This window comes from Budorcas taxicolor, chromosome X (assembly GCF_023091745.1).
Source record: "Budorcas taxicolor isolate Tak-1 chromosome X, Takin1.1, whole genome shotgun sequence".
Lineage (NCBI taxonomy): Eukaryota > Metazoa > Chordata > Mammalia > Artiodactyla > Bovidae > Budorcas > Budorcas taxicolor.
The window spans coordinates 112,756,412-112,771,390 of record NC_068935.1 but is presented as its reverse complement, the minus strand read 5'-3'; the positions used below and the strand labels follow the sequence as shown (position 1 = coordinate 112,771,390).

Below are 14,979 nucleotides of genomic sequence, written 5' to 3'. Positions count from 1 at the left end.
AATCCCACAGGTTCGGGCAAAGAGTAAACATTTCATACAGTTTCGGTGTTTGAGACCCTGCAATTTGTGACAGTACAGCACTGAATGAGGGGGAAGGCAAAATGTCTGAGAACATTTGTGCCACAGTTAGGAGGAGCTCATTCTGTGTTGGGATGCCAAGAGTTAAAGAAAAAAAAGCCAATGAGCGTCTCTCAGAAAGATCTAATGAATATAAATGCTAATTCCTATCTTCTGTGCTACCCTATGTCTAAATCCCTCCAAGCAATTTCATGGTCAGGAACATTTTGTAAAAAGAGACAGGATACTTACATGCTCTCATTAGGAGAGATGCTATCATTTAGATAAGATCCACTGCTGTTTTCCATTTCTGCTAGCCTGATAAAAAACGTAAAAGCTCATTAAAACTTCTGTGACTTCTTAGACTCTACTCAAGACCTAATCGAACATTCCTGAAAACTAAAGGATAACTCATGTCAAGAGGAGAAAGGAATCCTTCATATTTAAAGGATGTGTGTGTTGGCCTAGCTATTTGAGGTGAGTGGTGGACCCCAGCTAGTTAAGCAGCTTTACATTTATGTTAAATTACAAGAGAAGTTGCATTCTTTTTTCCTCCACAGGTTGATCTTCCTTTCGCTGAGAAGAGGCCTCTGTTTTCATGGGACAAGCTTCCTTAACAACAAACACACTCCATACCTTCCACTACCCCATGTGTTTTTAAAGACAATTAAAGCTTTCCACTGATGACAGAATGATACATAGCTAGTTAATACATCCCATGGTTGATAAACACATTCAGCAGTTAAAATATTGATAGAAGATAATTCACAGTCAGCTCTCTACACATTCTGCCACCAATTTTTACCATTAAAAACCTCCTTCACCTCAAACAATAATAGTCTTTTTACAACTTGAAAGGTAACCAAACTCTTAACAGATGTACTTAACAGGCATATTTTACAATTAGCAATTTAGTTCTTAGATATAAAAGTTACCTCAAACACAAAGAACGTGAGACAGAAAGGTCCAAGGATTAGGAAAAGTAATGATTCTCTTCTTTACACCACATTTTGTCAAATACACACAGAAATCAAAGCCAATGCTTTCGTATTCTGCATATAACACAGTATCATTTCTTCATATACTTATATCTGGTCTAGCAGTTTTCTAAGAAGGGTAGATGATTTCTAAGTCAATTGATTAAACGTGCTCAGTATATAGAACATAACAAAGCTCTCAAAATGTTTAAAGGCCGGGGTTAGGGCAGATTGTTCTGGACTGAAGCGCTCATTGGTGTTCAAAAACAACATGCAGTTGGAACGGCATGCACGTTAGAGGGCAAGGTGATTAGTAGAAATCAGACAAGATTGGGCAAAAAAGAAAAGATTTGTTTAAAATTATTATAGGTTAGCTTTCCTTGGTTAGTTACTTCAATCAATTTTTGCCTGGCATTCAACTAGTCTCATACCTGCTAGCATAATGTTCAATGCGTGAATGAGTATCATCGTGTGAAAGCTGAGGGGACGAGGCAGGCCTATAAGGCAGAAAATGTGATTAGTCACAGATACGATCCATTAATGGAGAAAAAAAAAAAAAAAACACACCCCACAGTTCTGTTATATACATGGCCTAGAATGCTTTCAGCCTAAAGCTATGAATAAGGTACACATCTGGTTGTCTCTATATCTTAGATCATCAGGTATTGACAAGCTAGGTTTGACAGATGATTGGGCATCCTTCTGCTTTTCTCAAAAGCCACAAGGAGGGATCACAAACTTCGCTGGCAAGTTTTAATGATAGAAAAGGTCAAGGAGACAGTCTCTACATGACATTCAGTCTTCCTATCTTGTCATGTCTCATCGTCTATAGCTCTGAAATTGTGTTAGCAGTATATGGTTTAAAACTTTACACAGTTTACACCTGTGCCATTTTTAGCTGCCTTCTTACTGAAGGAAAACTGTACATTTGCCTAGTACATTTGCAGTCAATGATTTTAGCTCTGGAGAGGCCACTGCAGTCTGTGACCAAGATTTCATGTATCAAGAAGTCTTGGTCTGCACAATTTTGTAAAGAAGGAATATATCTACCACATTAGCAGCGGACTGTACTGCTACTTGGTAGAGTAAAACTGAAGGGCCCCAAATTATAATGTGATGCTTTAAAAAAAGAACTACTAACTTCAACAGAATGTCACAGTACCTGAAATATTTCTTATTAGGGACAATGTGTGCTAATGTACAGAGCGAAAAATGAGAGGAGGATTAGCATTCATAGTCTATTTACTTTGTGGGTTAAAAAAACCCTACTTTTTTGGCTTCACAGATGAAGATTTTGGTAGGGTTGACATGTTTTCACCTTTTCATACCTGATCTATTAATTATCCTTGAAGTTTTTATAGTATCTTTCAGATTAACCTTAGGAAAAAAAAAATCCATCTGTTCTGAAAACCAGTTTGGACTTGTGCTTTTTTGTTTTAACTGGAATAGGACAAAAAGGTCTCTTCCATTTCTCGCCTGACACAGAATGCCCTTAGGTAAAGGCATGAGTCCAAAAGTCGACAGTGATCTATTCAGTAAGGGCTAGTTTAGTCCAGTGTCTAAGCAGCATTCAAGAACTTGGTCAGAACACTAAGAAGAACATGTTTTTTCTTACAGTTAAAAAAAAAAAAGGAAAACATGTAGTTACCTATGTTTACATAGGAAATATAGTAGAAATCTGTGTTTCTTAAAGAAGACACAAAATTATAAAATGGTTATAACACACTACATAACCAGGGAACTGAAATCTTGCCTGAGAGATAAATGTCTTATTTATGAAACCAATGTTGTCTACGTCAATTGTCACCAGACTCAAACTTGGAATAAACTACAAAGATGCTAAAATTGTCATAAGGGAACAAAAGGATGGCTACCCAATTTACCAGGCAGATCCAAAGATATTCAGGTAAATCTTCACTCTAGTTTTGGAGATAATCTGCTAGTTTGTTAAAACCCTGGAATAGTCCATTATTAGAAAAATGCCAAGGTTTGCTTGGAAATATTCACTGCAGGTCAAGATAACTGAGTACTTGGATTAATTGGTTTATAAGCCCTATCTCCTAGAACAGACCAGTCTTTCAATTATATACTTCTTAGAAGCTAAAAGCCCACCATCAAGGAAAACACATTAGTGTTTCTCCCCTGTAACAGTTACTACCTTGGTAGTGTAGAGAAGGAAAAAACATGAGATCTTGGAGCATAACTGCACTAAGAAAGCTCAGCATGTAACTGCAAAGCACTTTAATAAAATCTTAAACAGGATATCTTATGCAAAGCTTTAATTCTTAGCCTTGAGGATATTTCCATGTTATTTTTCTTATTAACGTATGTAGCACCTAACACAGCATGCTTAAGCAAAAGAACTCATAAAAACCAAGAAATCTAAAAAATATATATATACACACACACACTAAAGGAGGTATTTATGAAAACAGAAAATGAGCCAAAAGGGAATACTGGTCAGAGAAGAATCATCTAAAAACCAATAATTAGTGAAAGTATAAAACTACTTAGTCCAGAAACAAAGCTAAATGCAAAGCCTTCTAAGCACTTTTCCAAGGGAAGGTAAGAATACTGTTATCCCTTCTCACTTCCTAAATATAAAGTGATAGATCCCCCGAAGGATTATTCCTGTTAGTATTAATGGTCAATTCCATCCCCTCCACCACCATTTTCTCATTATCTGTGACAACTCCACTAATAAATTTTCAAGGCAGAAGAGCTCAAAGAATATTCTTTGACCATGTCACTTGTGGACAAACAATATAAAAGGTTTATGCCAGGTGTACTTTCAACTAAGGTGACAAATCCAGGTAGATAAGGGGTTTTTCTCTAAGGAAAAAAAGATTTGTATCTCAGTAAATTTTCAAATTCTATGATCCATCCTGAATGGACTAAATGCTGTCACTGTCATAGGATTTGTTAATATCAAATAGAATTCTTGCAAGATAAAGCACTCTAGGACCTGACTCTTCTGCCTCAAGAGAACAGCTTTACAATTTATTTTCTAAATTATTTACCACCCCATGAATACAGACTTTAATAAAATTACACATATTACAGGGACTTTAGCCTGCTGGGTTTGTTTTATTCCTCAAAATTAGAATTTCCCACTATTTCTGAATAATGCAGCATACTTTTTATGCGAAGGCAAAGTGGGGGCAGGTTTCAGTTGTTAGAGAATATACTTTTAAAAAGAATGTTTTCAGAAAGACAAACACCCTCTACTTAAAATAAGTTACATTAAACTGACTCCCTGAATGCTTCTCGTTAGCTTATGGATAGAATAAACTTCCTCTCTAATTAGTCATTCTTTATTATGCTGTGCTACCTCTGACTATGTGTTTTAAAAAAATTACCCTTTGGCATATTTGTCTTTTGGATTTTTAAGTTGGTTAGAACTTATTCCAACACAGAGAAAATCCATTTGCTTATCAGGATCCAATCCGGCTGAGAATTTCAGTATATTATTTTTTTAAAGTTCTTTATTTGTGAAAGGTTTTAGCTTCTGTAAACATATAGATTACCTGGGATAGGGAAAATAATTACCAATAGCAAGTAACATAGCTGAATCTAAATAACTCCCCAAGTTGTTTAAGCATAATTAGTAAAGAAGTCAAATATAGTAACCATATCTCAAAATTAAAGGGCACAATAATGTGGCTTTAAAGAAGAAAGGAAAGCCTCACACTTCCTTTAGGCCAATAAAGACTTCAAATAAACTTCAATTAACAGTTTGTACTTATCACGACAGGATTTTTTTAAAAAGATCTACTTTAATTATATGGTGGAATAAAAAAGACCCAATAAAGATAAACTGAATTCTTATATAAGTTCACTTTTCAAATTAGTCATTTCCTTCTTATATATAATAGAACTGTCTGACTTTAAATATTTTAATAAAGTACATTGTGAAATACCAAAATTTTGTTATAAACCCCCCCACACACACTGTAACTTTAAAACAATGCACTTTGCTGATATATAAATCACAGACTCTATAGTTTTCTAATGACATTCTAAATTCTGAGATAAGTCAATAAATTATTTATTAATATCAAGTATTAGTATTATTAATAAGACACACCAATAGTAATAACAAAGACTACAGTACACTTTCCTTCCAGTGTAAATGTATGTTTATGAGTTGGGTATTTAGCTTGGAGAAGAGAGCAAAGTGACTGTAGGTCAAAACTGAGAAACTCATATATATATATATATACACACACACACACAGATATATATATATATATATATATATATATATATATATATATATATATAAGATTAGTCAAATAGCATGGCATTAGCTGATAAAAAGGCCACATGCCTCACTGAAATTATTCAACCATACTCAACATTATACCATGAAACAAACTTTGCTGGTTTTTAATGGTCCACTTATAACAGGCCCTAAAGAATAAAGCATCATCCTTTTGAAGGTCCTAAAGCACTCAATCTCTAGAAATATGACTAAAGAATATTATTATGTAATCAGAAGGCTCTTCCCTGCTTACAAGGAAAGAGCATATAAACATGTCTGCCAGGAACAGAACTAACAACTCAACAATTTCTTTGATGTTACTTTGACCTCCAGGCCACGATTTCTGCTGGTTTTCATTTGACCAGGTGAGGACCCTAAAACCTCACTGACTCTCCTGATCTGTGGCAGAGGGCACCATCAAAGTCTCGGCAGGGGAAAATTTTTGAAAGGAAGGAGGGGAAATTAAAATGTCCTTAAAACAAACAGAACAAAAATTTTTTAAAAATCAAGCAAGCGAATGTGTTCGTGCTAGCAGCACCCTTCAGCGCAAGTACTCACGCAGAGTCTACCGGCCAGAAGTTGATCAGAGTAACAGGACTGCAAAACAAAAAATGAGGTGGTGAAGAGAGACACAGGCAAACTCAGCCATACACACACGCACAAAAAAAAAAATTACTGAAAGGTCAAAATAAATGAAACCCAATTAAGTATGAACCATGAAAAGCAACGGCCAGACAAAGGTGAAAGGTGAATTAAAAGAAAACCAGTGGTGCGACTGCCGTCAGAGTCACAGAAAACAGAAGAGAAGGTTCAAAAGAGCTGAAGACAAGACCATCACTTGGATCTAGCGAGTCATAACTACTTACTGTGAAGGCATTTCCTGTGACCATTATTTTCTTTCAAGTAGGAAAAAGTGACTAGCTACGACCACACAATCTGATACAAAAAGACACACGCCTACTGATTTGTGAGGGGGGAGCATCAAAATGAAATCTTGGAGTCACTCATTTGTAAACAGTCCCGTATTTCTTACAAGCCTTTGTAAGATAATTGGGAGCCAGAATATGGTGGGTTTTTTTCCCCTGTGAGATACAGTTTAACTTTTCGAAAGGGTCACTGTTCACGGGACAACTGACACGGAAACTGGTAACTGAACATCAGCTTGCTTTTCTCTTTACAGCTACAGTAAATCTAAAGAAAGAAATAGGAGAGACTGTTTGCATTTGGGAGTGAAGGAAGGTATTCAGGTGAGAGGAGCTCAAATGTATGTCTAAGAGGCTGCTGTGCTCTGGCCACTACTCACGTTTCCATGTTGTCCCCCTCTAAGACCGTCTGCACTGGCAGGTAGCCCATTCGGGGATGCTTCGCAAAATACCTTTTGGTGCGAAATTTGTTTTTTAGTACCTTGGCAAAGTCTCGAACATCTTCTCCCGATGTAGTCTGAAACGGAAATCATGAGGGGATCAGACTTGGGGCAGGGTTTGGAACGGAAAGCACCACTTCAGTGCTCTGCCTTGAGGTACTTGTCTTATAATTAAGAGCAGAAGGAGGCGAGAGCAAAGGCTGAAATCACACAAAACGGGCTTTGACACCAGACCTGCCCTTTACAAATGGGGTTAACGGGATAAGTTATTTACCTACCCAAGGTTCCAATCATCTACAAAACTGAAACAAGAATGCCTCAACAAATTGTGATGACAAATCAATGAAGTCTCAACTACTAGGCTGCTTGACAAATGGTAATTAATAGACATCTGGAAGTCAGAGAGTTGACCTTCAGTTTTGCCACACCTTGCAGTATTTGTAAAACATCTGTCCATGTTGCTGTCAGATTTTACCCACTAAGTACCATTCGATTCACAGCATGGTACATTCTCCATCATTGAATACCTTTTCAAAAGGAATCAAAGTGAGGAAGACAATGAAATAACTGGGAGGATCGCTCTGAAGATGCAAGAGAGAAGATGCAAGCTCTAAAGCAGAGATTCTCAAACTCTGATGTGTTGGAAACCACCTGCAGATCTCACTAAAATGCCGCTTTTGATTTAGAAAGTCCAGGGTGAGGTTTGAGGTTCTGCACTGCTAATAAGCTCCCAGGTGATGCCAAAGCTGCCGGCCCACAGATGGCGCTTTGAATAGCTAGCAGCCAGTGTTGAAGGAATACGAGATTTACACCCAGGTCTGTGTCCACCAAGTCCACACCCTTTCCACTTCACTAGTGATTTTCCTTTTCTTTCTTTACTAAGCTAATATGTATTGGACTAGAGTTGCTTTACAATGCTGTGTTAGCTTCTGCTGTACAGCAATGTGAATCAGCTATACGTATACATGTATCACCCCTTTCTTGGATTTCCTTTCCATTTAGGTCACCAGAGCGTTGAGTAGAATTCCCTGCGTTATACAGTAGGTTTTCATTAGTGATCTATTTTGTACATAGTGTCAATAGTGTATATATGTCACTCCCAATCCCCCAATTCATGCCACCACCACCTTCCCCCTTGGTGTCTGTGCATCACCAGCAGTTTTTCAAAGTTCTATTGGCCACTTAACATTTCCCCAAGACAATAACTTAAGAGATGACTCCAGTACTTAATTATAGAAACATGGGCAAACTTTTTAACCCCAGAATGTCGAGTCCTCAACTGTAAAAAGGGGATAAAAATAATACCTGTCTCATACAGAGTAGTTTCAAAGGTAAATGCCTAGCATTTAATGGTAAGTGTTAGTATGTTAAACAGACAAAAGATGAGCAAGATTCATTTAAATGGTGGATTACGAATTTCAGGGAACCTACATTACTCCTCCTCCATACTCAATGTGCCCCATGGCCCTAACACCTCTACACACAACAGCTAGGGATGTGGAAACTAAATGTGAAAATGTCTTTTCTACAACCCATGCAAACAGAAATGAAAACTATTGCTTCACCCAACAGTGTGTGTGGAGTGTCTATGACATTCTGCGTGTGCCAGGCATCGCACCAGGGATAAGGTCAATCCCAGAGTCTGCAATTTGGAGCTACTTGAGTTGGGCAACATCTGGGGAACTGAGCAATCATAGCATCACAGATCATCTGCAACCTGGAGAAAACTGAAACTTCTCCCAGGTGAGCTGACTCAAGCTCAGGGACACACCTACTTACCGGAGTGCAATATTCCACCATGGGATAGTGCATTTTATGGCCTTTTGCAACGCGGCCAGAGAAAAAGCAGCTTTGGCAGATGTCATAATTAAAGTGCTTTAGACTTCTGTACCTGGTAAAGCACAAAAACAAACACGTATGTATCTCTTCAGATCAAATTCCCAAAGAATACCCTTTAAGAAACCTCCTTCCATACTGTTTTAATTCTAGAAACAGAATGCTGTGTTTATTAATCCCTCAAGGTAAGTGATTAAATTCCTACCTCCAGATTTTTCTGGTGCTTTACCTGCAGTATCAAAACATTTTGGCAGAAACATCCTGTAAACATTTGGAGGGAGGGGAGAAAAACTCAGCTCTTGCTTTAACTCCACTGGGAACTCTTTCAGATTAAGTAGGAAGACACTGGCCAACTTCTAGGCTTTTGAAGACCAAATACTGGAATTTAAAAGAACTCTCAGAAAGGACAGATAGATGCATTTCAGGCCCATCCCCCACCCATCAAAAGGATACCAACATTTCCTGAGGGAATTATTTTTTAAAAAATTATATCGATAAAGCAATTTCATAAGACAAAAGAAAATTCAGCAAGAAGTCTCAATTAAAACAAATCGTACTTTAGATTTTCTGATTGACGGACATGATTCATTTTTCAGAGTTACTTGGATAACCTCTTTTATCTGTCTCTCTTCAGAAACCCCTCACCACCTTACCCCCACATGAAAATGGAAACCCCAAGAAAAGACACAATTTGGGTGAGATGAAAGGATTCATAATCTGGAGGTACTACACGCTACACACCCCCCCATTCTCAGAATACTCTATTCTTGGTTTCATACTCTCCCTGCCTTGTGCTTTTTCAGATAAGACTCTGAGCCAATTCAAATAAACATATTCCTCATGTCACATATGGGAATGTGGGGAAAAAGCTACCGTTTTTAGATCCTAGTCATCTTCTGAGAATGGGGAAAAGGAGGAAAGAGAAGTGCTGATTCCTAAAATAATTTACTTTCATAAGGGCAAAAGAACTGAATGTCAAAATGCTCTCTTAGACCCTCCAAAGCATTCTCCTTTTGCATGTTATAAAATCCACCCTCTGCTTTGTCTACAGATCTTACCAGTGAAGGAAGCTAAGAAAAGAAAGGTAAGAAATGCAATGCAGTCCCCTGGAGCTCCCCCTCCCTGCTGCCCCAAGGCATCACTCTTACCCGCAAAAACCAAGAAGGTGTCCTTTGCTAGCACTGCCTACTCAATGCTGTCTATCTAGGCTTCAGAAGCCTCTGAAAGTCTCTGTAAAACCTCTTTGTACACAGCATGAAGTATGGAAGGGGCACAGTGAATGAAAGGCACACAAATGGTAAAATGTAATTATTAGAAACAAAATAATGAGACAAGTCTCAGCATAACCAGCGATGAGTATTTACTTAGCTGGTAAGTGGATCCTGAACAGGCAGAGGATGCTACAGCTAGTTTACAACTTGATGGCTTATTCATCACTATGGCAACCTTGAGGTTGATTCAGATGTTTAAATACACCATCATTTCAGAATTTGGGTTTGGGATTACTGTTCATGAAGATTCATTCATTTAAAAATACCCCATCTCCCCAGACAGGTCAGCAAGACTGAAGATTTAAAAGCCAAGTGTTTTCTGGGACATTTTAAGAAAGTCATAATAATAATAACCTACAATGTTTCCTACTTATTGTACTTTTAAATTTATAAGGAACATTTTCTTGTTTTAGTGGCTTTGTGAATCTTTCATTTACTTGCACACTTTATATTCCCTCAGAAGTTCATTAGGAGACTATGAAAAGAGCATAATCGGATTCACAGATCAAGAAGTATGTTCTAGGCTGCTCTAAACAATTTTGGTTACTTTAGGGCAAGAAAAGTGGTGTAGAGTGATTAAGAGACTGAGCTGCCATGACAAGTCTCCCAAAATAGAATCATTCCTTAGTTTTATAACAGATTCTGGGAGAGTTTCTATAAACAGAAAAGAGCATGGCGAAAAAAAAGAGATGATCAAAATGTCTTGGTTCCAGGAAAGAAGAGATACACGTTAACCTGTGTATACTTGATGAACTTTTAAAATCTTGGTGGAGACAGGGAGTCCATCCTGATCGATGAAGAACATGGCTCTGCAGAGCTAAAGAGGGAAAGCAGAGAGGGCCACCTATCTCATGAAGCAGATCCACCAACATAACCCAGTGCTCAGGGGGGTGACAGCAGGGATCCAGGCTCCAGCCTGGTCACCTCCTCTCCCACCATGGAGAGGAACAGACTAATAGCAACTGGCACGGTGGGTAACAATGCGCTAATAGCAGCTGGCATGGGGGGTGATCAAGTCATACAAGGGTGAGAAATGATACGACAAAAATGACATTGGGGTCTTCTGCCTACCTGAAGCCGATGATCGGACACTCTTTGCAGATGTTACACTTGGCCTGATGCTTGGCAGTCTCCGCAGCAGCTACTCTGTGCAGGACGGGCAGCCACACCATGGACTGGGGTTCTAGTCTCATCCAATCGAGGAAGAGTGCCGCTTCGATCTCAGGCTTATTATTAGCCTGCAGAGACAGGAGGCCGGAGAGTGCAAGGAGAGAAAATAAGAAGGTAAAGGAGGCATATGTCATTTCCAGGGATGCATCAAATAAAGAGCCAAAGCGGTACAGTGAGGCCCACTTTTCACAGCCTGATTCTGCAAATGTCCCCTCAACATCCACACGAGCCCTCTGACACATGGCAGTCTGGGAAACTGCCATGACCCTGTTTGGCTACTAGATGACAAGAAAGCAAAGCAAACAAATGCAAAAAGTAAAGTACAATACACACCTGGGAGAGACTATATCTTACTCCAGTTTGGGAAGAGATATATAAAACTTAGCTATAAGTAAAAAGGAAGTGTTATTGATAAAATTTCAAAAGACAGAGAGAGAAAAAAGAAACCTCAAGGAACGATTGATCTTTTTTTTTTCTTTCCCCTCCAGTGAATCTGTTTCTCAGTGTTTCTTACAATCGTAATGAAGAGGCTTTACAATTCATTTGGTCCCAAAGCTTCATTTTACAGACAAGAAAACTGAGATGTAGATGAGAGAAATGGCTTTTCAAAGGCCAGACAGCTCCCTGGCAGCAGGAGTGCGTCTAGCATTGAAACCTCCCGCTCTAGTGTTCTCTTCATGGCGACCTGTTGTTTCTCTAACTCTAGTTTTCTGTTTTTCAGAGTTTATAAATACTGTGCCTCCCAGTGAGTCTAATGATTTTAGAAAATTCAAAACATATTTATCCATCATTTGATCGGTATGTTACTATAGTCATGCATTTAATTACATTTTTTAACCCTATAAGATCATGTTTTACGTTTTTATATTGTTAGATTGATCCATATATTAACCACTTTTGGGGGGTTTGTTTTCCATTGCTTCCTTCAATCTCAGATCTCCCATCTGGAATCAGTTCTGTTGGCAGTGTATCTTTTAGTATTTCCTTTAGTAAGTGTTGATGGTGAATTTCTCAGCTTCTGTTTACCTGAAAGTCTCTTTTATCCATATTCTTGATAGTTATCCTCACTGGGTAATGATTTTTAGACTGAAAGGGGTGTTTCATTTGTTTTGATTTTGTTTTAGCACACTGAAATATTATTTCACTTTCTCTGCTGCTAACCGTTGACAAGTCAGCCATGATGCTATTGGTTCCCTGAAGGTCATCTATCCTTTTCCTGTCTCGTCTCGTACTTCTAGGATTTTATCGATATTTTTTAGGATTTACTAGGCTTCAGAAATCTGTGGGTTAGAGTCTTTAGTCAGCTCTGGAAGCTTCTCAGTCATGATCTCAACAAATACTGCCTCTTTTCCATCCCTTCTCTCTGCTTACGGGAATCCATCAGATCAATGTTAGACTTTCTCAATCTAACTGCCATTTCTCTGAGCAGGCCTTCCCTAAGTGCCTTCTCTCTTGCTTTTTCCAAGAACCAAAGGGTGCTACCTATTTTGAGATCAATTTACACTGAATATATGATGGGGTATTTAGGATCATACACATAATGCGTATCTGAACTGCAAACTCATGGTGCTTCTCTTGGAATGTGGTGCGCTAATAAAGAATGTATTCACACTTTAGGCAGACAAGAGTAGGGTCATTGGGCTTGTAACACCACTTCAGCAGTACTCCAGGAGTAACCCCCAATTATTAACTCAGCAACATTATAATGAGCTGTTTAACCTTGAATTCCTAGCTGCAAAGTGGCATAAATTCAAGCTACTGATCAAAAGCTTCTGTTGAGTACTTCGTTCTAGATAGAATGCTATCACAGAGGTAATGTACTTTGTGAACATTTTCTTAAAAGCTAAAAAAGAATTATAGAACCTGACGATGAAAGGGACTATGGATGTGAATTCCTCCTTCTGGAATGGCACCACAGAGCTGTAAGACTTTTGACAGTCACCACGTCCAAACTTATCCGATGTCAGTATGTTCTCATAGCTGCCATATAATAACCATCCATGTCAGGAAGCAAACATCCTCCATGGACAATCTTGAACATTTGTGTACAGGTACCCTTGTCATAAGTGCTTCATCACACTGAGCTGAAATCCATCAGCACAGCCAATAGCAGGAGAGGCTCCAGACTCCAACCACAAGAGTTCAAATCCCAGTTTTGCCACTGATTGTGTTACTCTGGGAGAGTAACTTTATCTTTCTGTGTCTCAATTTTTCTCTGCCATGAAGTGAAACTATTTATAGGACCTACCTTGTAGGGCTGCTTTAATATTTCAATGAAAGACACTTGGACACTGGCACAAAGCGAGAGCCATGTCAGTCAGTGTTTGCCATCGTTATGTTGCTATCACTATACATCTGACCAGAAACATCGAAGTTCTCAAGCTTTCACAAATCTCTTTCAATACTTTACCAGAGCTGTCATGTCTGTCCATGGCCCTTTGTCCCTGTTTCTCTTATTTCTTCCCCATATGACAGGGCATGGTTTGCCATTGTCCTTTAGAACTCTGTTCTCCAAAATATGATGTGCTGTGAATGGTACTGCCATCTCTCTGGACAGTATAATTGGATGACTTTCTTTTGTTCTGTACTAGAGGCTCCCACAGCGCTTCCACTCCACTAAAATCTCTGGGTCAGTGTTTCCCAGTGTGTCCAGAAGATCAATGACCCAGCAAGATGTTTCAAGAAGAGAAGGTCAAATTAATTACAGAAACATTGCACATTTTATCTGTCGCTTAATGCACACTAACATACTAAAAGCTGGGTTGGTTGTCAGTAAGGAAACATTAAACCTTGTTTGACCTCAGAATTTCTCACACTAATTATTCAGTGATTCTGGGACATTTATCATTGTTCTTATGTTATAAGATTTGTGAACACTCCCAAGGTATTAATGCACTGTTGGGTATGATAAGAAATACTGTTTGGCTGTCTCCAGCGATTCTTCTGTTTTGTACATATTCATTTGGGATGTATTTCCTTCCACTTCTGTCAAGGACTTTCCTGTTAGTTTTAGCCCATTATATCAGCTCATCCGTATCTTTAAGGATCGTGACTCTTACAGCCCATGGGTTAGTCATTCTCCCCAACTCTGTAATCTTTACATTTAAATATATGTTTTCTGGGGACTTCCCTGCTCGTCCAGTGACTAAGACTCCACACTCCCAATGCAGGGGGCCTGGGTTCAATCTCTGGTCAGGGAACTAGATCCCACTTGCCACAACTGAGAGTTCCCATGCCACAACTTAACAGATCCCACACGCCGCAACTAAGACTCAGTGCAGCCAAATAAATTAAAATAAATAAACTATGTGTTCTGCCTTCATCCAAAAGTCACTAGTGAATAAATTAAACAGGCCAAGGTCAAAGGTGGGCCTCACCACTACAGACTGCACCTCTAGTCAACACAAAGCCACAAGCCACCCCTCTCTGGTTGGTGGACTGTGACTCCCTCTAGTTTTATTATTATTTAGTCTCTAAGTGTTTCTTCATCTGGTAAACAAAGATACAATGAGAGACTGTGTCAAAAGAACTGCAAGTTCCGGTTACAATAAGTCCTATAACAATCTCTTGCTCCACTGGTCCAGAAACTAAATTTATCAAAATAACCATCTGGAGCTAGGACAAAAACTATCACAGAAAGACAGCAAATTGAAAAAAGCATTACTAATTCATTCTGATGTAAAACATGGGATTTATTGTTGCCCAAGCTGAAACTCCAGTACTTTGGCCACCTCACGTGAAGAGTTGACTCATTGGAAAAGACTTTGATGCTAGGAAGGATTGGGGGCAGGAGGAAAAGGGGACAACCGAGGATGAGATGGCTGGATAGCATCACGGACTCGATGGACACGAGTCTGAGTGAACTCCGGGAGTTGGTGATGGACAGGGAGGCCTGGCGTGCTGTGATTCATGGGGTCACAAAGAGTCGGACACGACTGAGCGACTGAACTGAACTGAACTGAATCTGAACCTATATAAGTTTCCCTGACTTAAGTTTAAAGGATAGTTTCTTTAATGATAGAGTCAATGACAGGCTACAAA

The 14,979-nt window shown here is 38.8% G+C and overlaps 1 protein-coding gene across 1 annotated transcript in view; it reads right to left on the bottom strand.

The window, feature by feature from the left end:
• The window catches only part of DMD (dystrophin), a 2,235,978-nt gene that overhangs the window by 61,429 nt on the left and 2,159,570 nt on the right, over positions 1-14,979 (bottom strand). The window contains exons 68-73 of the mRNA XM_052663429.1: positions 10,840-11,006; positions 8,441-8,552; positions 6,602-6,738; positions 5,857-5,895; positions 1,466-1,531; positions 310-375 (exon numbers count right to left, since the gene is read on the bottom strand). Of these exons, the coding sequence (XP_052519389.1) occupies positions 310-375; positions 1,466-1,531; positions 5,857-5,895; positions 6,602-6,738; positions 8,441-8,552; positions 10,840-11,006 (587 nt within the window). The remainder of the gene's footprint in view (positions 1-309; positions 376-1,465; positions 1,532-5,856; positions 5,896-6,601; positions 6,739-8,440; positions 8,553-10,839; positions 11,007-14,979) is intronic.